Source organism: Euprymna scolopes, chromosome 21, assembly GCF_053919585.1.
Source record: "Euprymna scolopes isolate OS-2025 chromosome 21, ASM5391958v1, whole genome shotgun sequence".
Classification (NCBI taxonomy): Eukaryota; Metazoa; Mollusca; class Cephalopoda; order Sepiida; family Sepiolidae; genus Euprymna; species Euprymna scolopes.
Window position 1 is genome coordinate 87,052,194 of NC_136502.1, and position 25,427 is coordinate 87,077,620.

Here is a 25,427-nt window from a genome sequence, read left to right on the forward strand (position 1 = left end):
CTTCAGACATCCACTATCAAATGAAACAATCTTTTTACTATGTTTATTTGTTAAAAAGATAATTGGACAGTTTTTTCTCTAGTGGTACGCAGCAATTTAAAAACATGATATCCAAAAAAAAATCGTTATGAATCTGAATCTAGACTGATGCAGTATTAGTATTAGTAATAGCATCAGCAGCAGCGATAGCATGGCGTAAACAGATGTTTTTTTTTTGTTGTTGATTTTTATTCCAGATCGATTTTTTTTTTTAATTGAAAATCTGGTTATAAAAGAAATTTCGTACATGTTTAGATAGAGCTATTTTGTTATCAGCCATATAAATATTTTTGAAAATTGGGTAGTAGTCAAATTTAAAAATATTTTTCCAAGCGTCATGTTTTCTGTTAGAGTGACGTCACTTTTTTAAATAACATTTATTTTTGTCTGTTTGTCATAATTCTTGTAAAGTTTCACAATGGGCATTAAACACCCTCTAAAAAAAAAAAAAAAAAAACTCGTTTAATCCTATGTCTAACCCTAGGTACGAGTGGCAAGCCTCCTCCTAAAATCTTTAGCCTTAACAATAACGCTAAGTACAAGTGGCAGAGCTCCCCACTAAACAAATTTCCACTGTAAGCTCATATAAGCATAAAAAAAAGTGCAAAAAACGTTTTAAGAAGAGTGTATATGATTAATCTCCCATAAAAAAATAAATTGGTCAACTGTCCTAAAATGCTAGGATAGTCTTGAAATGGTGAATTATTTTACATTTATGTGAACCCCCCCTGCCCTCTAAATTCTAAAATTGTTTTTGTTTTATTTCTATCAAGTCTTCAGGATGTTCACACATCATTTTCCTTAGCCCTAACCCAAAGTCAGAGTCGCAACCTCCCCACCTTCTCATAATTGCACAAAAACACTCTTAAAAACCACACATAATTACCTTTTAGAAAAAAAACAAAAAAAACAAAACACCCAGGATTTATCTATCATAGGAAAGGGGGGGTAACTGTCCTAAAACGCTGGAATGATTCAAAATGGGAAATCATTTTACATTAAATTCTAAAATAATTTTTGTGTATCTTTTATTAAAGTTTTTCATGTCTCTAAAGGTAGAATCATATATTTTGGAGAGGTGGTCAGATGGGGAGGGGTAACCAAAAGAAATATTGCAATATATTCATTTTTAAACAGTCCTAGATTTCAATTTCAGTTTTTGCACATAAAATGCATTACAATTCGACTTTGAGTTCTCTAACTTTTCTTTTAAATGAATACATGGCATTTTTAAGGAATCGCAGCATATTTATGTGCATTTACTGCAGATTATTTGGAAACCATTCATTTCTGGAGATTTTCAGTAGCATATTCGGATTCCTTGCAAAAAAATACACTTATATGGTAAATTTCATTGCTTAGTCTTGTGTTTTAACAAAGATATGACATTTTTACTGAAAAAGTAGTGTAAAAAATGTGACAAAACGCATATGGTCTTAAAGAGGGAAAAATATCCAAACGTGCAAGGTATAAAAATAGTCATGACTTTCTTAATTTTAATTGGATTTAAAAAATTTTTAAAAATTCTTTCTTAGCTTATCAAGCTCTTTCTATATATACCAATATTGATATATTTTAAGCCATTTAAATTTTTTCATGCGCATTGCTATATAAAATGACAAGATTAATATTATCATTTATGTTTTTAAATGTTAAATCCGTGTTCAAAAAGTAAACCACCATTTTTATTTATAAGACATTTTTTTTTGTATTAAAGTCTGACTGATAATATTTTTTTTTATTTTTAATATTTCCGTTCAAGTCTGAGAAAAAAATAAAAATAGATTTTTTACAAAAACATTTTCTGAAACAAAAACCCAGCATGCCAGACTGCCAGCTTATCAAAACTAAAATTGGATGCTTGCTTTTTGATATAAAGGTTCTAGAAAACTACTGTAAATATAGTTCTCACAATTTTATGCTTTGCAGATTTGTTATTTTGCGTTAATAAAACAAAACAAAAAAGAATATTTTAAAATTTAGGGAAAACAGGAATTCATATATTATTATTTGGAGGGGGGGGTACTTTGAGATGAGGCTTCATAATTTGTGTATTTATTCTTTTTTGCGGACTGGTACGTGGTGAAACGACAATAACTGTGAAGATGAGGATAACAGTCCGCAAAAGAATTAATACACAAACAGGAATTTGCTTTTATTTACGATTTTCTAATTTTCATAATTTTTATAAATTACCAGAGTTAACATATTTAAAATAAAATTAACCCGAGCCTGTATTTTTCAGGCTTAAAAGTGAATTAAAAACAAAACAAAAAAAAATAAAACTATGGCGCTTGTACAAAATTGCTCCCTATGAAAAAGCAAAAAAACCTGTAAGATATACATACCCGTGAGGGAAAGAAAATATCAAACATCCAAAATCACGTAAATTTATCAAATAATTTTATCTCCATATATAATATTTTGATTGCAGAAATTCCTCTATGGACCAAAGTACCGTAGGTTTTCAACAAGAGATGACTTATACAAATTCAATACATCTACCCTGATAGCCACTATACTATCTTATGACCACCATTTCTAGCACATTCACTCATGATAATAAAATACATTACATCCAATGAGCAATACCATCACAATCGCCACATCTACAGAGGAAGGAGTTCCTATTTTTCCCTTTTAATATTCAATGCTGTTACCGCTCACTGTTGACACCGGGAGAAATTATATATTTTCCTACGATATTGTGCTTGCACCACCATTAACTGATTATTACATACATACATACATACATAAACATAATATACTCTTTCTATTTTTCGTTTCACAAATAATAAAATCCTCCTAGCCTTATTTCGGGCATTGTGATTGGCTAAGCTCTGACCATTCTTGTATTCGTGATTAACGGTATTCTCATCATAAATGAATGCTAACCTACCATTCAAATATGGCATCGCAATGATAGCTATTTTTCCCCTATGAGTACATTGTTGCATTCCTTTTTCTTAGATTATGCCAACAAAACACTCCGGACCTTTAATACACAAAATAAAATACATTGGTCCTTTTCGTTTTTACATGAATTTCCGCTATTCACAATTACTGCTACAAGGCAAAATGGTACTTTTACAGTTTAATCAAGACATTAAAAAATGAAAATATCGAAAAAAAAGTTATATTGTACGTATCCATTTTGAACTGAAGATTTAAAAAAAAAAATTTCACTTAATTTGATCGAGTATTTTTTTTTACAGCGGAAAAACACGTTTTTATGAGAGCGCGCTGAAGGCAGACATCTTGTTTTTTTTTTTTAATTTTTGTTTGGAGTTTATAAACGCCACGGAGAGATAACTCCATGTAAAGCACCTACACTCCATCCTCATCTTTAATAACTAGCTTCCCTTCTTAAAAATCAAACTTTTTGCTTGGTATCATAACAAATTGTTTTTTCGCTCTAAAACAAAAACTACTTGATGAAATTAAGTGAAATTTTTTTTTCTGAGAACATAACAGATACGTACAATCGAAACTTTCTTTTCGATATTTTCATTTTTTAATGTCGAAATTTAGGTAGATGACGACCACAAGGACACAAAAACACATCTGCCGCAGAGAAGTAGATTTGTTTATCATGCACACATCTTTATATGTAGAAAATTAATTGTCTCCGCAAAATCTAATCGAGATTTTCATAATTAGTGTATTTGGAAACCTGTAAAAGTCGTCAATTTAAAGAAAATTAAAAACAAAACCACAAAAAAAAAAAAAAAAAAGAAGTAGGAAAAGAAAAGTAAATAATCAAAAATAGTAAAACTTATGAATTTATTAGGTAGTTTTTTTTTTGGTCGTTTTTCTAATGAAGTCTGTCCGCTTGGTATAAACAGATGGTTTTCGTTGAAAAAAAAAAAAAAAAAAAAAAAAAATTTTTTAAAATAGTAAAAATTATGAATTGATTAAGGTAGGTTGTTTTCATGGTCATTTTGGTTAATGACTTTCATATGCTCGGTATAATCTGCCGGCTTCCATTGTTCGCCGGGCAGCGCCGAGCATCACAGTTGGAAGAATATATATATATATATATATATATATATATATATATATATTCTTTCCAACTCTTTCTCTCTCTCTAAGGATATTTTTTATATAATGTAAAAACAAACAAACAAAAAAAAACAGTTTGTCACACTAATTCCTTCTTATAAAAAACTTAAATTTTGCCTTTCTTTTTAAACAAACTGAGCCACAGCAATGTGTGGTCAGGTATGACTATTTTTTTTTAAGAAAATCATTTTTAAACGAATTTTAATTTTTCCCTTACATCCCATCCTCATGTTAAGAATGACTTTCTTAAATTTTGCAAGTTTGAATTATTTGGAGTTATTTCTCATGTTCCGTTAGCCTGTTTTCAAGATGACGACGCGTTGCTGCTTGTTTAACCACAAAATTAAATTTTCTTATTTAAAAATAAAACTACTTGATTAATTTATGTGAATTTTGGAAGATGATATTCTCTTTCCGCCATGTGTATGTACATCATACATATTTTTTTTTATTTTTGTTTGTTTTTTTCATGGAAGGAATTCTGGATAAAAAAAAAAAAATCAAAACAAAACTATCGAGAATTTATCGCAAATACTTTTTTAGGTCTGTATTTGGAGACCACTTAATATTTTGGATTAAAAGTTGACATAAATCGGTTTTATTTTTTTAAATAATACCGCAAGAAATATTTCAGAAACAAATGACAACAGCCGTAGAAAAGAAGCAGTAGCTGTTTGTTATACCTGTCATGCCTAGTTGTACCTTTTAATTTATTGCAACAAGGTTTGAATATTATGAGTGGTTTCTTGATTATCACACTTTTGCTGGTCAAGTGTATACAAACTTTGGTTAACCCAGCCAGTTGCCCAGGCTGAACTGACTGGAAAGCTGTTAGTCCAAGCATAGTTATTTGCAGTGGCCATGGTTAAGGGTTGTTGAAGTGTGATTGGCTGTGAGGTATAATTTCCGGACGCTAATGCCCCAGGGTTAATAGTGATCGTAGCAGTTTGGCCCTGCCCTGTCTGTAGGAGTGGTTGCCGTAGAGCGGTAGCGACAATCGGTTGCGATAGCAACTGGTGCACGTTGTTGGATGCCGTAGAAGTGAGTTGCTGCTGCAGCTGATGTTGTTGTTGTTGTTGTTGCTGCTGCTGTTGTTGCGCTGGTGCTGGCTGGAGGGAGATCTGCTGGAGGGGAGCTATGTTGGTCAACTGGATATGTTGCGGGGCTGCTTGAAGTGGTTGCTGCGTAAGGGCACTTGAAGGGTTTAGATTGATTGATATGGGGATCTGAAGTTCTTCTTGAGGTTGATTGTGTATCAATTCATGTAAATCGAGTTGGTTTTGGGTTGCAAATACCTCCGGACAGTATTTACATTTAGGGGGTTTTTGATCGATAATCTGATGGTCCTGCTGTGCGCAACTGGATGGGGCCAAAACTGCGCTAGCAGCAGAAACATTGATGCTGCAATTGCTGTTATTATTGTTCAACATATTTGCAGCTGTGACCATATCGCCAGTCGTATGTGTCCGTTCGTGTTTGTTTAAGTGGTCCTTACGGGAATACGCCTTAGAGCAAACAAAGCACTCATATGGCTTTTCTCCGCTGTGAGTTCTCTGATGTTTCTTCAGATGGTCCCGCCGAGAGAACGCTTTCATGCAGACCCCACACTGAAACGGTCTTTCGCCAGTGTGTGTCCGCTGGTGCTTGCGCAGGTGGTCCTTTCGGGCAAAAGATTTATGGCACGCTCCGCAGAGATAGGGTCTCTCCCGGGGCAAATAGACGACACCGTTCTGACCTTCACCGTTGGCACTGAGAATGCCGTTTGGCGCTCCTGCATCTAACCCAATACCGTGGTGAGTGCGTTCGTGGTTCTTCATCCGGTCACGTTGCGAGAAGGCCTTATCGCAGTGCGTACATGCAAATGGCTTCTCGCCAGAATGAGTTCTTTCGTGGTTTTTCAACTTGTCACGTTGGGAGAATGCTTTACCACACTCCTGGCAGTAGAAATGCTTTTCCTCTTCAGGGGCCAACTGGTGTCGATTAAGATATGCTCGTAAGGTAAAACCTTTACGACATATACTGCACCTATACGGCTTTCTACTATTGCCAAAGCTTCCTAAATCGAAAATCTGCTTAGGCTGTTGCTGTATAATGAGATTACCCTGTTGTTGTTTTATTTGTTGTTGTAATGGTTGTTGTGGTTTTTGTTGTTGCTGCTGCTGTTGATGATGATGGTGGTGGTGGTGATGATGATGGTGATGTTGTTGTGATTGTTGCTGAGGTTGGGTTTGGGTTGGGGGCTGGGGCTGGGGCTGAGGCTGGGGCTGGGGCTGGGGCTGGGGCGGCTGTTGAGTTAGCATCTCTCCTGAAGTCAAGTGACCATTTGGTTGGTGTGCGTAGACTTCTTGCTTCAAAAATATTTCAGTCCTTTCGGTTGGTGGACATGAAGCAGTTGATGACGGCACAGAATACATGTTTTCGTTTTACTTTTTAAATCCTTGTTTTTCTTTTAAGGCAACTTAATAATGATGTGTGTGTGTGTGTAAAAAAAAAAAAAAAAAAAATTAAAAATAAAATCTGTTGAAAGCCACTGATAATTTTAGGTGGATTCACAATTTGTAACACTTCCATGTGTACGGCTATATTTATTCCAGGAAAAAGAAAGGAGTTGACCGGTTACTTTCTGGCTTGGATGTTGCATGCTGGGAAAGGAAAGAAAACAGAACATTTAAATAAGTAAAAGCAAAACAGGGAATGAAGTGAAAAGAGAGAGAAATCTGAAAGAGCGACCATAAACAGAGGTGATGAGAAAGACAATAGAAAGAAATCATAAAGACAGACTATAGAGAGAAACCATCTAGAGAGATCATCAAGAAGGAGAAAGTTGGTGAGAAAGAGAGAAAGAAGAGGAGGAGAGTCAGAGAGAGAGAGAGAGAGAAAGAGAAAAGAAGAAGTTGGCGAAAGAGAGAAGTCAAAGAGAAAGAAAGAGAGAGAGAGGAAAGAATCAAAGAGAAAGTGAGAGGAAAGAGTCAAAGTGAAAAAAGAAAAAGTCAATGAGGAAGAGAGAGAGACAGGGGAGAGTCAGTGAGAGAGGGTCCAAAAGTGAAAATGAGGACGAAATAGAGATAAACCTTATTAATATCAACTTCTAAAAAGGGCAGAAGAAATCAAACCAGAATCATATTTACCTGTTGTCTTTAAATGTTAAAAAGAATATTTCAATTCCACTAAATGCTACGTCTGTTTTAGAAAAATCCTGTAAAAAGAAAATAAAGACATTTTAAAAATAAGAAAAAAAAAAAAAATCTATTTTGATTGTATTAATTAAAACTACTAACACTATTATAATGACAGATAACTAGGGCTATGTCAACAGAATATCCTTATCATTGTTTTGACTCTCAAGTATATATCCGACACAGTTTGACATAGTTAATCAACCGAGAACCACATTACTCTATATAAAAACATAAGACACCAACGGATAAACACTCAAGAGTAAAAATAATGAAAAGAATATGCTGTTGTCCTAGCCCTACAGATAAGACAGTTATGTAGAGGCCAGACAAAATAATTGGAAGATTTGTTTATAATTAATGCTGGATTTTTCATATCTGGATTTACTGTGCTTACAGCTAACAAATTGTGTCAAAACTTATCCATTTAAGATGATTTAAAATCAAGAGAATTATTTCGGTGGTCAACGTCATAATTTCTTCCCACAATGAGTTTCAAGGTTTGTCAGTCTGTGTCAGTTAATTTAAAAGTCCAGCCAGATTTTGAATAATTTTAGAATGACGTTGTGAAAACCTATTTCCTTCTTATTATGGAACTCAAGCAGCCTATTTAGCATAATGAACAGTGTTTGCTAATGGGCAGGGAGACCAGGGTTCAATCCTTGGTGGAGTCCTACTAAATAAAGTACTTTATGACCCCTTGTTAAACACTCAGCATTACAAGGTAAAAGATCAAGGGTAAGTGGAGTAATTCTGAACCCTTTTCTTCACCTCAGTGTAGTAGCCAATGAAAAAGGAGTTTATGAGTTGCTCTCAACTATGGTCAAGCACTTTACAGTCACATACAGAGGAGATAGTACAATATTTTTTAACTTTTAACATATATTAGCAAGCCGTCTGGTTGTAAAATACGCTTAAATATGATATTTTAATTTATGCAGATTTCATATTTATTATTATAGAGCCAATACTGCATTGATTATTGACCACTTACATTATAATATATAAGAAAATTGCATTTAAAATCGTTAAATTAAAATTTACAACAAATTTATTTTTTGACAAGGAATACAAATAAAAGTTTAAATTTTTTTCTTATTCCATGGAGTTTCAACGAATAGCTCAGAGGAAATGTAGTTAGCAAAATAATATTATAGGCAGTCAATAAATTTTGATGGTTAGCACATAAATTGAAAACTTATGAAAGAAATCATATTTGTATGAAAAGTTGATGTAGAAAGGCATAAATTAAAAGGATATTCCAATGAAGTCCAGACTAGACAAAGAAAAGTTAAAGCGTGATATAATCCATGAAAATGAAAAAGTTGGATAGTCAAATGCAGAGATGCATATGATATAGTCCAAAAAGAGATTGAAATCCAAGTGACTTGAGGGTAATATCCAATGTGAAGATAGCATCCTAGAGATTACAATTAGAATATCTGCAGTAGAACGGGCTTGCCTAAATCCATATTGATGGTCGGACAGAAGTTTCGCAACTGTAAGGTAGTGGACTAGAGCTTGATTACTTATGAACTCAAATATTTTGGCAAAAAGAGAGGGGAAGCTAATGGGGCGATAATTTAATGGGTCGGTCCTTTCACCAGAATTCTTGTAAACTGGTACCACAGAAGCAGTTTTCCAGCCGTCAGGAAAGCATGATTCGTTAAGTCATTTGTTGAAGAGTTTGGAGAGAACTGGATATAAATAAATATATAAACAAACCTCCATCAAGTGCTTGCATAGTTTTTTTTTTTTTAATTTTTTTAGTTTTTTTTTTTTTTTTAAGATGAAGTATAAATAAAAAATTCAGAACATAACATCACTGATACCATCCTGGTTTAATGCATATTATATAATAGACAAACTTTTGAGAGAAAAAAAAAAAATTTGTTATTTCACTCTATGTATGTGTGTGGTACATTAAAGCCAAGCTAATCAACATTTATTTCCATAAGGCTTATTTTCTATATATATTATAATCCTACATGTCAAAATATTCCCGTTTTTGGACTAGACCCTTCAGACCTTGACAAGCGAAGAAGGCCCAAAAAAGGTGAAGAAGTATAGAAAAAGACGAAAAGGGCCTGAAAAATAATCATTTACAATTGAAAATAATCAAAATCTTTGAATATTGTCATTCATTATTTTTATTATGATTCGTATCCAACAGTATTTTTCTACAAAACTGCAAACAACTTACACATTATACACACTGCTTCAAGCAAAATACACAACATAGTAATATATTTCTGAAAATATAACGTGTGTGCTTTCATGCTGATTTTTTTATGCAAATAGCTAATGGCAACGTAAGTTGAAATTGAGATGGTTTTCCCAATTGCACTTCCCACCTCCCTGTATGTGTGTGTGCACGAACAAGGCAGCATAAAAACAACTAAAAATAATTTGGATGGTGTGATAATTATAATAGCAAAATCACATTTCAAATAATTTAAGAAATGTTTAATTAGTGAAGCATTCATGGATAAAAAAAAAAAGGAGGCAAATTTACAAATAAATTAATGATCAGATTGAGCTGATGATTGGCCTGTTTTTCTGATTATGCCTTGGTTTTGTCTTTCCTTAACAATTTCAATCAATTTCAACAAAAGAAAACTCAAAATTAAAAGAATGAAAATAAGTTTGGAAGGGGGAAGGAGACAGGAAGTCATTCTTTTATGAAACAAAAGTTATCTAACTTCTCTAAACTGAATAGTTTGAAGTCTTAGCTTTCACAGCAAAATTTATATTTTCAGTTTTTAGAGAAGAAGTATCATAAGAGAGAAAAGGAAGGTGAGGAATGAAAAGAAAGGGAGAAAGAAAGATAAAGCAGAGAAAGTATATCAGATGAAACTGATTTCATCTGAAAATAATTAATAATTTATATTTAAAGTAATTATGTGTCCTTGGTTATCTCCCTTGCTCCAAAAAGATTGTCAGTTATGTCTCTGCTATTTTCCAGAGAACAGATATTGAATTGGACATGTCACACAGCGCTCATCAATTCATATGTTTAAACTAATTAGTAATTCTTCTCTCAGTTGTAAATAGAGAATAAAATCCAACCAAATAGCAACAAAAAATAGAGGGGTGAGGCTATAGTGATTTGATATAAACCAAGTTTGTCTTTTATAAACTAGCAGGCTGCCTGACGTTGCCCCGTCATAAAGTACACATAAATATTATATTTTAATTCATGCAGATTTCGTATTTATTATTATAGAGCCAATTCTCTATTGATTATTATCCAATATATAGTAATGATTTCATAAGTTATAAAACTTGGGTACCATCCACTAGAATCAAAACTAAAACATTTAGCATTCTAGCCTTAGTTATTATTTATCTCTCCAGCATTGTAACTGTCTGAGCTACTGATAGATGGATACGAAAGGTTAAAAATTAAGCAACTTTGAGCTATGAATGTTTAATTTTGCGCATGTGCAAAAGTAACAGCAGGAGTAATGTTTTATTCGACTTCCATTGCCATGGTCAACTATTTTGTTTTCAATTTTGACTCATTAGCAGCAATTTTTGCCATCTAAAAACAAAATCGAAAGTGTGCTACAGATCAAAATATCTTTTATATCAAATTTCAACTCTGTCACACACACACACACATATATATATATATATATATATATATATATATATATATATACGTTTCCGTGTGCTACGTTTTCATCTTAAATCCTATGTAATTATGTAAAATGTAGGAACCATGCAGAAATAGAATTTAGCATAATAGTGAAAAAAAAAAAAAAAAAAATTATAAAAAATGAATTATTAATTGTTTTTTAAAGGAACATGCAAATTAGTTTACCTTCATGTAGTCACATCATCCGCGACTGAGTATATTAAGAAGTTTGTTTTAATAATTTTAAAATAGAAAAAGTAGACTTTTAATATCAATGTCAGTGTGAAAAAAAACTCAACTTGATAGTTAGGTATGTTGAATAATTAACATTGTTAAAAGTTAATTAGTTATTATCGATTTATCTGTCTATCTATTTATCTATCTATTCAATGATATTCTTAAAATAATTTATATTGGGAGTTATTTATTGTTTATAGAATTAAGTGTAGCAATGGGTTTTAGCTGAAGATATTTATATAAATTAGCTAGGTTAAATATAAACAAAATAACCCTGAACAGGCGTACGTTACATGAGACGTCACATTAAGGAGACGGGTCTTTTAATTGGTTCCGTCACTGGAATTGAGGTCAAGAGGTTGGGAAGTTTAGAATCGAAGAGTTGGAGTTTGATCATAAGAGTAAACACACGGGAGAGTTGGAGCTTAGTCACGAGAGTGAATAGACATATTTGAAGCCAGGAAGCGAGGCTGGGAAGAATAAACATGTAGACAAGAAATACAGACTCTTGTGAGGACCATTTGAGACAACTGAAATAAATTTATATTATAAAAATATAAAGTGTTGTTCTGTGGTTTCACAAACGAAGGAAGAACAGATGTCTCAATTGGTTATGATGTTGGTCATTTCATGTTTTGTCATGGAGCTCAACAGGAAGATAGAAGAACTCTCGAAGAAAGAAGGTATGAAGCATATATTATTCTTCTTATAAAAAAAAATGATATCAAATATGAATTGTAACATTATACCCATGTGATAACTCTGATACAACATGACTCAGTTTATATGTCGATATCATATCCCCTGGTTAAACAATACATACAATTTATATGGTTATATCTGATCCAGTTATAAAAGAACAAAATAATATCCCACCTCACTATGAAATATGACTGTTTTAATATCTCCCACCTCTCTATACAACAGGTATATATATATATATATATATATATATATATATATATATATATATATATAATTTTTAAAATATGCTGCTCCCCATGTGGGGGTACCAAAATTGGTTAAAGGGAAAATTATTCCCAACTCACATTTAGGTAAAAATGCACTTTCATATAAATAATTGAATTCATTCAAAAAGTATTGCAAAACAAAAACAAATAACATCCCTCTCTCTCTCTCTCTCTCTATATATATATATATATATATATATATATATATATATATATATAGTTTTAACATATATTAACAAGACATTATAGTTTTAACATATTTTAACAAGACATTAAGGAATAGATTGATAGCAACAAATAGTGTATTTCATTGTTAGTTACAACTGTTTCAAGACTATTCAGACAAATTCAAACCTTATGTTGTTTGAAAATTTTCACAAGAACAGCCTATATACATATATATATATATATATATATATATATATATATATATATATATATATATATATATATTAGTGTTGGGATGATTAATTGGAATCAGAACTTTTGGGGGTATCGGAATAATTATCAGAAAAATTTGTGCCTACTAACCAATGCCAAAAACGATTCTTTTGGTTGTGTTCTTTATTTGATTTTGTTTGAAGCAAAACATTCAACTGCTGGTACTAATAATAAAATGATAAATATTTATTGATTTTAAACTACTAGTAAAACTGAAATCTACAGATCATCTTCCACACATTTATTTTTACACTTAAGAAAATATCTGCATTGTTAACATTTTTACTCTAACTGGGAATAAATGACAACTTTATTGTTAAACATTTAGAGATTCATAAAAATCAGAATTGGTAATTGTATCGCAATCGGGAAAAATATTGGAATCGTCCCATCACTAAGAAAAGTAGGTTGAGTTAAAAAAAAATTAGTACATTATTTATATTAGTTCAAATAATTCAAAAAATAAATATTGTGTACGATCGTTTCTAAAATGATTTGAAATATTTTATTTTATACTTTGGAGAATTTCAAAAAGTGCCCTTCGTAACATCACAAATAGAAATCAAGCAAGTGAACACCAAATTTATATATATATACACTAGCAGGCCACCTGGTGTTGCCCAGTCATACAATATGCATAAAGATGTCGATTCATACAGAAACGGAAACATACGCATGTAAGTATTATGGTTTTTCTAAACAATTCACTTCTTGTAAGAAAAAAAATATTCAGGCTGAGATTGAAACCAAAACCTAAAGACAGTGAGTCAAGTACGACAACCATTAGGCTGGCTTAACATGATCTTTAAAAACTGTTTTCAAAGCTACTTATTTTTAACATAATGAATCTGTCATGTAAACCATTCAGAACAATTAGCAAACAGATAAGAATCCGATGATCCCCCACGTACCAATTTTTTAATTTTGACCCCTTAGCAACTCATTTTTCCGGATGCAAACCAACTAAAATGTTTCTCACATGTCTGAATATCCTATATGCCAAATTTCAAGTCTGTAGATCATAAATCCATTGAGTATATAAATTGACTAAGCTCCAACTCTCCCGTGTGTTTACTCTTATGATCAAACTCCAACTCTTCGATTCTAAACTTCCCAACCTCTTGACCTCAATTCCAGTGACGTAACCAACTTTATATATGTGTGTGTGTGCGCGCGTGTATGTTCCTATCAACAGTTTGAGCTCTCTAGTAGAAAGAAATAATGATTTTAATTTAGCATGAAGCATCACTTTTCTATATAGAACAGAGTTCTTAATTTGCTGTGCTATAATCTCTTATTGTTAGTAGAAAATATAGTGGTATAGTAGTAAGATTTCTAACAATGCTAGACATTAGCCTGTACTGACATGAGAGACCAAGCTGGTCATTATCAAATCGCTGTTGTTGTAGGTCATAGATCGGGATGTTCTGTTTATAGATTGACTTTAGGCTGTCACATAAAGAAATCCTGTCCTTTAAGGATTTCTTCTTCCTTTGTTTTATCCCCATGATAGAGAAAAGATTATGTGTTAGCGGTTAGTAGTTAGGTAAAAAGAATAAGGAAATATCTCAATCAGGCTATTAACCTCTCTTGCCAGAAGCTTTTTTTCTATGAATAGTAATTATGTAAAGGATTAACACAAATCTAATTTCTTTTTCAATCTTCTATATATACTAGCCTGGGTGTTTGTGTGTGTGTTTTTAGATCAAAAAAGAAAAAACTATTTTGGTAGAAGGTAGGTTCGAAAACAAATATTAAAAAAACGAAGAAAAAGAAAAAAAAAACAGCGAAAAAAGTTGGGGGTACCCGTGTGTGTGTGTGTGGTGGTGGTGGTGGTGGGGGGTAGTAGATAAAAAAAGAAGGCTTAATTTAAAAAACAAACAAAAACAAAAAAAAAAAAACAGCAAAAAAAGTTTTGGGAGGGAGGTAGGCTCGAACCTGAAGTCTTGAGGTTAATAATCTGATGACATACCATGAGGCCAGGAAGCCAGGGACTTTTGATTAGTCGAAAATAACACTTAAAAAATTGAAGGTGGTTTTTCTAGGTCAAATCTTATGCCATAGTAGCAGCAGCAGCAAACGAATTCACAATGCAAATATTGTTGTACCTATTTACTATGCCTCCCCACGGGACAGAGTTAGACACCAGGGTCGTTTTTTAACGTGGAGAAAAGGTACAAAAATAAAAATTGTCTCAGCCGTGAAGGATTTCTCCTCTAACGAAAGAGAACAAGAAAATGAAGTGCAGCATCTGAAGAACAGATACTACACTTTGATCTTGTCCCGAAGGCCAAGCAAATATTGTTGTAATCGTAAGATAAAAGTGGCCGGAATAAAATATATTTACGACCACGTTTCGTAAGTGTGAGATATTATGATCTGTGTAGCATATAAAAAGTTATAAGAATGAGCGAGCAAGCCGAGAACCACCCTGAAAAAAGCCTTTGGTGGACATACAGAAAAAATACACACATTTTCGTTTTTATATCTATTATATAAAAGCGAAAATGTGTGCTTGTGTGTGTGTGTGTGCATTTTTTCTGTATGTCTGGCAAAGGATGGGGGGGGGGCGCTCGGTCAAGTCACTCCTTCTTAAAACTTTTTATATACTGTCTAAATCATAATATATATGAGTTACGAACGGAGGTCACGTCTATCTTTAATTTGCCGGACTTTTACACGCTATTTTCGAGATTGTTTTCAATTGCCGCGTCTTTGTTTTGCTTTTCAGTATAAAAAAGTGAAATTGAATCTATATCAGCAGTTTCCGGCACTCGTGGCAGGGACGTCCAGAAAAACAATAAAGTTTGATCAATGCGGGGGAACCTCTTATATCAGACAATTGCTATTCATTATGACACACCTCCAAACACTCGGGCAATGCCGGGTACCCCTGCTAGTCTATATATATGAAAGTGAAAATGTGTGTGTGTGTGTGTGTGTGTGTGTGTATGTATATTCGCTTTTTGTGTATGTCCACAAAAGGCTTTTTTCGACGGGCTTCTCGGTCGGCTCACTCCTTAAAACTTTTTATATGCTATCTAAATGATAATATCTACAAGTTACGAATGGAGGTCGCATGTATATTTAATTTGCACGATTTTCATACCCTATTTTTCCCAGATTTTTTTTTAGATTGCTGCGTGTTTCTTTCGCTTTTCGGTATAAAAAAGCGAAACTGGATTCAAATCGGCAGTTCCCTGGCCTGCAGCTGGGTAGTTTCCAGAAAGCGATGTAAACATTTAATCAATGTTGGCTTTTCACCGTCATATCAGACAATTGCTTTCATCTGGACACTCCCCTAATAAACGGGGGAGCTGGTTTTCCCCAAAGTTGGGTAAAAACAAACCGGATTTTGAACACATTAAAAACCGTCCCGCAGAAAATATTAACTGCGACCTCATTATTTGATCTCATTAAGTCATGAAGTGCGGGCACCTGTCAATTCTCTTCCTACTTAAATAAATTTAAACATCTTTCAGTAACTCTTTCTTGCTGGCCGAGCGGTTAACATGTCATGCTTTTTTCACATTTTATTTTCCAACCTCGCTTAAGAGCTTCAGGTTCGATCCTACCTACCTACCAAAACTTTTTAACCCCCCCCCCCCAATCGTGTTTCTTTTTGATTTGAGAGCACACACTTCGAAACACCCGGGCAATGCCGTGTACCCCCACTTGTCTATATATATAAAAGCAAAAATGTGTATGTATGTATGTATGTTCGCTTTTTGTGTATGTCTGCTAAAGGCTTTTTTCCGGGGGGTGGGGGGGGTCATCGCTCATTCTTAAAACTTTTTATATCCTGTCTAAATGATAATATCTACGAGTTAACAACGGGAGTCGCCTGTCTATTTGATTTGCTTGACTTTGAAACGTTAAATATTCCACATATTCTGATAACCGCATGTTGCTTTCGTTTTTCGGTATAAAAAAAGCAAAACTCGATTCGAATCCCTGGTCCACAGCCAGTGATCTCCAGAAAGCGATGTAACGTTTGGTCAATGTTGGCTTATCACCGTCATATCAGAGGGTTGCTTTCATTTTGAGACACTCCTCTAATAAACGGGGGAGCTGGTTTTCTCCAAAGTTGGGTAAAAACAAACAAACCGGGTTATTGACCACATTACAAACTGTCCCACAGAAAATGTTAACTGCTGAATACCTATTGCTTATGTTGTCGTAACGCTCGCACAAAATGTTAACTCTATGGCTTCCACTTGATGTCATTAAGTGCAGGCACCTGTCAATTCTCTTCTTACTTAAATAAATTCAAACGTCTTTCAGTAACTCATTCTTGCTGGCCGAGCGGTTAATGTGTCATGTTTTTTTCACATTTTATTTTCCAACTTCACCTCAGGGCTTCGGGTTCGATCCTACTTACTTACTAAAACTTTTCTTTTATACCCCTCCCCCCCCCCATGTTTCTTTTTGATTTAAGAGCAAACACACCTTGGAACACCCGGGCAATGCTGGGTTCCCCCGCTAGTCTATATATATAAAAGGCAAATGTGGTGCGTGCATTTTTGTATGTCTCGAAAAGGCTTTTCTCACCGACGGTTCCCGGGAGGGGAGGGGGTTGTTACTATCGCTTAGAAGTGTTTATATAACCCATAGATAATAATATCTACAATTAGGGAACGCGCGTCGCCTCTAGATTTATTTACGTCGACTTTTATGAGATTTGCGCTATTTCGCCATGTCGCCTGTTCGTCCTGCGTTTTAGTATAAATAAAGTAAAAGTAAATTCGATCGTTGCGTGTTCTCGGCATCACGCCGGAACGTCCAGAAAGCAATCAGCTTTTGATCAATGTGGAGTTTCTCCTTATATCAGACAATTGCTATTCGATTTAGACAATCCCCTTTAAATGGGGAGCTGCCCCCTCACCATCATCTGGGGGAAGCAAAAACTAAAAATACTGCCACGTCATCGTAATGATCCCGCGATGACCTCATTTAGCATCTTCCTATCAATTAAACCACTTTCACTCGCTTTATAAGCCTTGGCTTAACACGCTAATCAATTACTCTCACTCGTGGTCGAGACGGTTAAATTGTTGGCTTTTGTTTCCATCTCCGCACCAAGGCTTCCAGGTTCAATCCAGACTCCTGACCAAAACTATTTTTTTTTCTTTTACACCTTTAACCACCCGGGCAACGTTTTTTTATTACTTCGCTTACTCTTTAGTTACCCCCCCCCCTATACACACAGCGTTGTTATCTTAAGATTGCAGGTTCGATCCGACAAGTTTATTTATGCCATTTTTTTCCCGTTTTGGTTTTGGTTTTTCCGACTTTTTTAACATCATCTTTTTTATAATATTTAAGCAGGGTTATTACTTACCCCCCTCCCCCCTTCCATACACACACCTACAAACACCCAGGCAATGCCGGGTACCCCCGCTAGTTTTCTATATATATATATATATAAAAGCAAAAATTTGTATGTATGTATGTGTGTTTGTATTACTGTACACATAGATTCAAAAAAGTTGTCAAAAAACAAATATATAACAAATAAATGTTATCAAAGGCAAGATAAGTTACTTTTCTACCAAACTGGATATATTTTACGTGTTTTTATTCAATGTAACATGTTTATTCGGCTCGAAAAACATGCAGTGTTTACCGATGTATTGGAAAATTCAAAATGGCGGCCGACTCTCTCTCGGAGAGGGTACGTTTGGGAAAAGGTGTTATAAATAATAAACTAGACAAAATACTGTTAGAAATTCGCTCAATATATGTTACCGTGACATAAGTTGACATATATTCGGTTGTTTTTTAATAGTATTTTGTCTAGTTTATTATTTATAACACCTTTTCCCGAACGTACCCTCTCCGAGAGAGAGTCGGGCGCCATTTTAAATTTTCCAATACATCGGTAAACACTGCATGTTTTTCGAGCTGAATAAACATGTTACACTGAATAAAAACACAAAAAATATATCCAGTTAGGTAGAAAAGTAACTTATCTTGCCTTTGATAACATTTATTTGTTCTATATTTGTTTTTTGATGACTTTTTCGAATCTATGTGTACAGTAATACAAACCCGTGTTTGTTTGTTTGTTTGTATGTATGTATGTGTGTGTGTTTGTATGTCTCACAAAAACTTTCCACACGGGTCACAGATTTTCGCCAGATCGGTATCATTTTAAACTTCCAACCTTCGCCCGACAAATATCGAAAAATTGGCCAAAAACGTTAATTCCTTCACCCTGAAATCAGCAGTTTTCTACGGTGGGGGTGGGGGCAGCAAAAACTGTCCTCTCATGACAAGTTCGGTTCTGCGCATGCGTCATACGACGTCGTAACCTGATTTAGTTTAAATATTTGAAAAACTAACACAATTTCGTCGACGTCGTCTTAGAGCATTGCCTCATTATCTAAATGTTTTGGGTTCGAATCGTGGTGTGAGATGTCTTTTTTTTTATTTTGAATTTTTAAATTTTAATACTGAAGCAGGGTTATTTAAGCCATTTTTCACGTTTTTTTTTTCAGGGTGTATTTTTCCAGATTTTTTAGCGTTCGTTTTTCTGTTTCGCATTTTCTTTTTTTGTTTTTCCCATTTTTGTATTTAACATCGTTCGTTTGCCTTACGTTAGTTTTTTTTACTTTGCTTATTTTTATGTTTTGATTAACACCCGCCCGCCGAGCACACACACCTCCAAACACCCGGGCAACGCGGGGTACCTTCCGGGGTTATTTAAGCCATTTTTCACGTGTTTTTTTTCCCCCGATTTTTTAAAGAGTTTAATGTTCGTTTTTCTGTTTTCTTTTTCGTGTTTTCTTTTGTTTTTCCGATTTTTACATTTAACATCGTTTGTTTGCCTTACGTTAGTTTTTTGTGTTTTTTTTCGATTTTTTTAAGTTTTAAAATATTTATTTCGCTTATTCTTATATTTTGATTAACACCCTGCCCGAGCACACACAGCTCTTAACACCCGGGCAACGCCGGGTACCTCCCCCACTAGTCTATAAATATAAAAGCGAAAATGTATGTGTGTATGTGTGTTCGCTTTTTCTGTATGTCTACAAAAGGCTTTTTTCAGAGAAGCGGTCGGTCGCCTAACAACTTTTTAAAACTTTTTATATCACATGTAAATCGTAATATCTCAAAGTTAACAACGGAGATCGCCTGTCTATTTAATTTGCTCGACTTCAGGAAGATAAATATTCAACATTTGTCGCTCGCCGCATGTGGGTTAGTCTTTTTCCTATAACATCTTGGGAAAATAAAAATAAAAAACAGCGTTCCGGCAGTAAATGAAATACTATCCCACAGTCAAACTTGACCTCATTAAGTCATTAAAACAGGCACCTGCCAAATCCAAGTAATTAAATAAATTCAAATGTGTTTCCGTTAGCATATCGTGGTGGTGCAATGGTTAACATCGCACTTTTTTTTTTTTTTTCACACGTTAATTTACAACTTTGCCTCAAGGGTTCAGGTTCGATCCTCATACTTACCTACCAAAACATTTTTTTAACCCCCACTCCCCCACCCCCAGAGTTTCCACACACACCTCCAAACACCCGGGCAATGCCGGGTACCCCTCGCTAGTATTAGATAAAAGGCAAAAGCGGCGTGTGAATTTTTGTATGTCCAGCAAAGGCTTTTTTTGCCAGGGTTCTCAGGGGCGTTACTATGTCTTAGAACTTTTTATATACAACCCATTAGGTCATAATATCTATGATTTGCGAACGGACGTCTTCTCTAGATTTATTTTGAATGACTTATAAAATTTGCGCTATTCCGTTCTGTCACATGTTTGTTCGGCTTTTTAGTATAAATAAAGTGAAACCAATCGAAACGAATGCAGTTCCTTGCCCTTCCTGCCCGGGACGTCCAGAAATCAATCAGCTTTGATCAATGCGGTGAAAACCATCATATCAGACAATTGCTATTCACTTAGGCACTCCCCTTTTTATGAGGAGCTGGTTTTCCTCCAACATCTTGGGGAAACAAAACTGAAAAAACTGCCCCACAGCCAAAGTTAAGTGCGGGATTTCATTCCCCTATTTACGCATCTGTCACTTGATTTTTCATCGTTTAATTTCAACCATTCTCATTTCTCTGCCTTCGTAGCGTTGCGGTAAGTTATCAGGTTATATACCTCAAGGCTTCGGGTTCGAGCCTACCTGCCTACCAAAACTTTTTTTTACACCTCCAAACACCTGGCAACGCCACTAATATTTTCATAAAGTGAATAATACATAGTAAGTCAAACATGTTGATGGAATTCAGTATTAACAAAAAATAGCATTAGAGGTGCCTTAAATAAGTTTCCAGACTTTTTTGTATATGCTTTTAAAATTGGCGTAGACTCTTGAAAATTCAGTATGTTATTGGTATACATCTTATGAGATGACTCACCAATTTTTAGGATTTCGGGTTCAAATGGACAGTTACAGCAGGAATTGGAATACACCCTACTAAAGCCTGATTGTCCACAGCTGATGAATTTTAAAAATGCAATCTGGACATAAGGACACTTTAGAAGAACGATATGCAATAAAATTTTGTTTTAAGTTTGGAAAAAATACAACAGAAACGTATGGAATGCTTCTAACTGTTTTGGGACTATCTTGCATGAATCGAGAATCAGTTTTTCAGCGGCATAAGAGATTCAAGGAAGGCAAGGAGTCTGAAGGATGATGAGGTGTGGGAGGAGTGAAGAAGTCAGAACACCAGAGTTGATTGGCCAAATAACGAATTTTATGGATAAGGATGGTCATGCGTCTATAGTGACAATGAGTGCACAGTTTAATGTCAATGTGGGAACTGTACACACAATTATTCGCGATGAACTGAAAATGCAGAAGATTTGCGCAAAGTTTGCCCCGGGGTTGCTCAGAGAAGATCAGAAAGAAAGACGTCATGAGCTTCAAAGCAGTTCCTCACCCTTTCTATAGTCCGGACCTTGGTGCCTGTGACTTTTGGTTATTCCCTAAGCAAACCTTAGAGGCTATCGTTATTAGACAGTTGAGGGGATGAAAGAGGCTGTGACAAGGGTCATTGATACGCTCACCAAGAGGCCTTCTAAGTCTTGGAACGGAACAAGCACATTGCAGTCAAAGGAGATTACTTTGAAGAAGACTAGAGTTTCATGCGTGTACTATCAATAAAAGTGACCATACAAAAATGTCCTGAAATTTATTGAAGACTCCTCGTAAGGTTTGATAATCTATACAATTATATGCTAAAACAGGTTTTCAACCAGGGGTAAATTTACCACTAAGGAGTAAAAAACAATCATATAGTCAAGGGTAAATAATTGAAGTACTAGATAATTTAAAAATAATTATTTCTTTTCAGACGGTTTCATGTCTAATAAATGTACATACCTGGCTTTATATGTCCGACACAACTTTGACTTTGTTGTTGTGGATAATGTATAATACTATTTTTGATACAAAACAAAGTCCTAAACACCAAAAGATTCTTTTTAACCTTCTTGTTTTTCTGTCACTTTATAATGGCTATGAATTTTTTGTAAAGGAGTAGGGAGGCAAATGGAGAGATAGATAAAGCTGAGGGGTCAATGGTGAAGGAAATGCTGAGAATGGCTGTGTGAAGATGATTGTATGTACGTATGTTATTTTCCACACATTTTTTAACGATTAACTAACTCGCTTCTCAAAAAAAAAAAAAGTAATTTAGTTGTTTTTTTCTATCTGATGTCACTGTTGTGACAAACATGAAACTAACTAGAACACACTTTTCTGGCCTTCAAGCTAATACAATGCCTGTTCTACCCAAAGACGGTATAATATCATGGGATTTGTATTTGTGCTGAGCGTCCATAGATTGGGAATATGTCACAAACTCTTATTTTTGGAGATCCCTATAAACATGTCAGCAATATACAACAGATGAAAAATAAAATCATGAAATTTCCATGGATCTCGCTAATATTTCAATATTTTTCTGGAAATTGCTCGAGACAAGGCATAGCACCACTTAATGTAAAGAACTAACAAGAATGAAAGATAATTATTGCTGGACAGGGGGATGCCTATCAACCTTAGTCTTGAACAGACTAAGGCTGTAGGTAGAAAGAAAACAGTGAGCAGGAAGAAATTTCCACAACCTTGCTGTTCATGGAAAGAAGCTACTGGAATAGGAAGCTGTATTACAATGAGGTATTAAAACAGCAAATTGATGGAGACCACTAGACCAACGAGTCAAACAAGCTGGAACAAAGGAAGCAGGGAATAGATTAAACAATTCTGAAGAATACATTCCATAAATTTTATTTATAAAAAAAAAATTGAGACTAGCAACATCATGTCTGCGAGAGAGAAAGAGAGAGAGACAGAGAGAGAGAGAGAGAGAGAGAGAGAGAGGTTGCAGTGGAGAAGAAAGTGTGAGGCCAATCAAATTACAGATATGTTCCTGCAATTTATCAAAAACCTTCATATGGAACACAAATTCATAAGCCCGAATATGACAACAATACTCCATACATGGTCTGATATTAGATTTGTAGAGATAGAGAATAGCCTCAGGTGTGGGAGAGTGTTTAGAGCGATAGACAGAACCGATTTTACGAGAAACAAGCCGAGCAATGGATTTAGTATATGAACTTCAAGAAAGATTTGATGAGAAAGAAAGACCCAAGAAGTTTTAGAGTCGATTTCTCATTAAGAGCAGAGCCATCCACAAAAATCTAAGGAATAAAAGAGACACACCTACAATTATTTTATACTAGCAGGAACCGTTAACCGACATTGCCCTGTAGAAGCCCACTCCCCTTGCAAAAAATTAAACTACGGTTGTTGATAACCTGCAGGTACTGTTTGAATCTGAAAAAAAGCAAATAAGGGAATGCTTAAATCTGTATGCAATAATAAAATTAGGAATATAGGTCCATTAGAATAAGAATAGAAAGTATAAACAGATTTTTTTAGAATTTAGGAATTCTACTGTATATGAACTGTTTAGATTGATAGAAACTTCCCATGTTAAGAATGGCTTTCGGAATAGATACCACCAACCTCCCCTTGAATCATAATATCCTTATGTAAAAAACGTATATCGGAGCAGAGCACCCCCTTTTTAGTTGGGGGTGGTAGATAAATAAATCCACCAAATTTAACTGTGAAAATCATAGGCAGCATACCCACCTGCAATCGATATGGTTGCTGACAGTGTCAATAGGAGAGAAGTGGATTTTTGTATTGCACATGCGAGTACAAATCTAGCAGGCATTGAATTACAGTGCAGAATACATGTGTTTATATCTCTAGAAGTACTAGTCTGAACAAAATTTGAATGAGATTTTCGTAATCAGTATAGATGAAAACCTATAAAAGTGATTATTGTAACGAAAAATGTGGAGGTGGACGTATGTACAAATTTACCCACCCACCCCACCTCAAAAATGTTAACGTGCGCGCTTGTAAAAGAAATCTAACCATCTACCGTACTAGCAAAAGGCAAAAGTTGTAATTGTAACAAAAAGTGTGGAGGTGGACGTAATGTGTTTCTTACCCCAACCCCAAATGTTAACGTGTGCGTGTGTAAAAAAATGTAATCGGCAACCTTACTAGTAAATGACGAAAGCAAAAAAATAAGGAAAAGAGAACATGTATTCGTTGATTGTGCATCTTTGCCACCTTGCTATATTAAATAGTTTATTCAGGTTAAATTCAAGCTTCACAATTATTAAATTGTTAGGTGGAAGCACAGAATAGTTACTTATGTATTTGTTTCATGGCAGGTTTTTATTTGAGGGGATGGAGGCGATACTGGTAAATATTGATATCGAAATACCCTGACCAAATTACCGTGAAAGAAATTGTCCTTGTCCATCAAATGTAAACATCGAATTAGAAACTCGAAAACAAAATGAAACAAACTTTACTTTTTATTATTACCAGAAGTTGTATTTCCTGTTATTATTTTAGTAAGAACAAATTGCTAATTCGTTATCTTTTTTTTTCCATGCATACTTGAATAAAATTGACTGAAAATGTAAGAAATAAATAACAAAACACAATTAATCAAATAATCCGACAAATAAGTAATAAACAAGAATTATGTGATCTTGGCTCAAAGGCCAAGGGAATGAAAATCTTCCAAAACTTTCAATCTTTTAAATTAACTGAGAATTTGCTAAGAATTTTAAAGCCGTAAATTTTTATTTGGCAGTTTAAAGGCTTTACCCATTTCACTTATGTTTTGCAAACAAAGCAATTTTAATAGTTTGTTAAGAGTTACTTCATGACTCCCCAGAAACCTTTAAACTGTCGAATAGAAAGTTATGGCTTTTCAATTCTTCGCAAATTGTCATAATAAAAATAATGTTTGTTTCATTTTGTTTTCGAATTTCCGATCCGATGTTTAAATTTTATGGACGCAGACGATAATTTTTTAGTGTTGATTTGGCCATGGTAATCTGATAATAAATGAGAATTAGATAAGAATATGTAAGAAATAAATAACATGATGCTCTTGGTCAAATAACACGACAAATAAGTAATAAATAAGAATTGAAGACCAATGAACAAAATTCTCCCAAAACCTTCAATCTTTTAAATTAACTGAGAATTTGCTAAGATTTTTAAAGACATGAATTATTATTCGACAGTTTAAAGGCTTTACCTATTTTGTTTATTATTTGTAAGCAATACAAATTTAATCGCTTGTTAATATTTACTTTGTGACTCCTCAGAAGCTTTTAAACTGTCGAATAGAAAGTCCTGGCTTTAAAATTCTTAGCAAATTGTCATAATAAATATAAAGTTTGTTCCATTTTGGTTTTCGAATTTCCGATTCGATGTTTAAGTTGTATGGACACGGATGATAATTTTTAACATGGATTTGGCCACGGTAATCCAATAATAAATGAGAATT

The 25,427-nt window shown here is 34.2% G+C and overlaps 1 protein-coding gene across 1 annotated transcript in view; it reads right to left on the reverse strand.

The window, feature by feature from the left end:
* Nucleotides 1–1,534: 1,534 nt before the first annotated feature.
* LOC145242543 (uncharacterized) overlaps nucleotides 1,535–25,427 on the reverse strand; it is a 51,692-nt gene continuing 27,799 nt past the window's right edge. Inside the window, exons 2-3 of the mRNA XM_080105629.1 lie at nucleotides 7,230–7,297; nucleotides 1,535–6,743 (exon numbers count right to left, since the gene is read on the reverse strand). Of these exons, the coding sequence (XP_079961755.1) occupies nucleotides 4,812–6,515 (1,704 nt within the window). The 5' untranslated portion in view covers nucleotides 6,516–6,743; nucleotides 7,230–7,297 and the 3' untranslated portion in view covers nucleotides 1,535–4,811. The remainder of the gene's footprint in view (nucleotides 6,744–7,229; nucleotides 7,298–25,427) is intronic.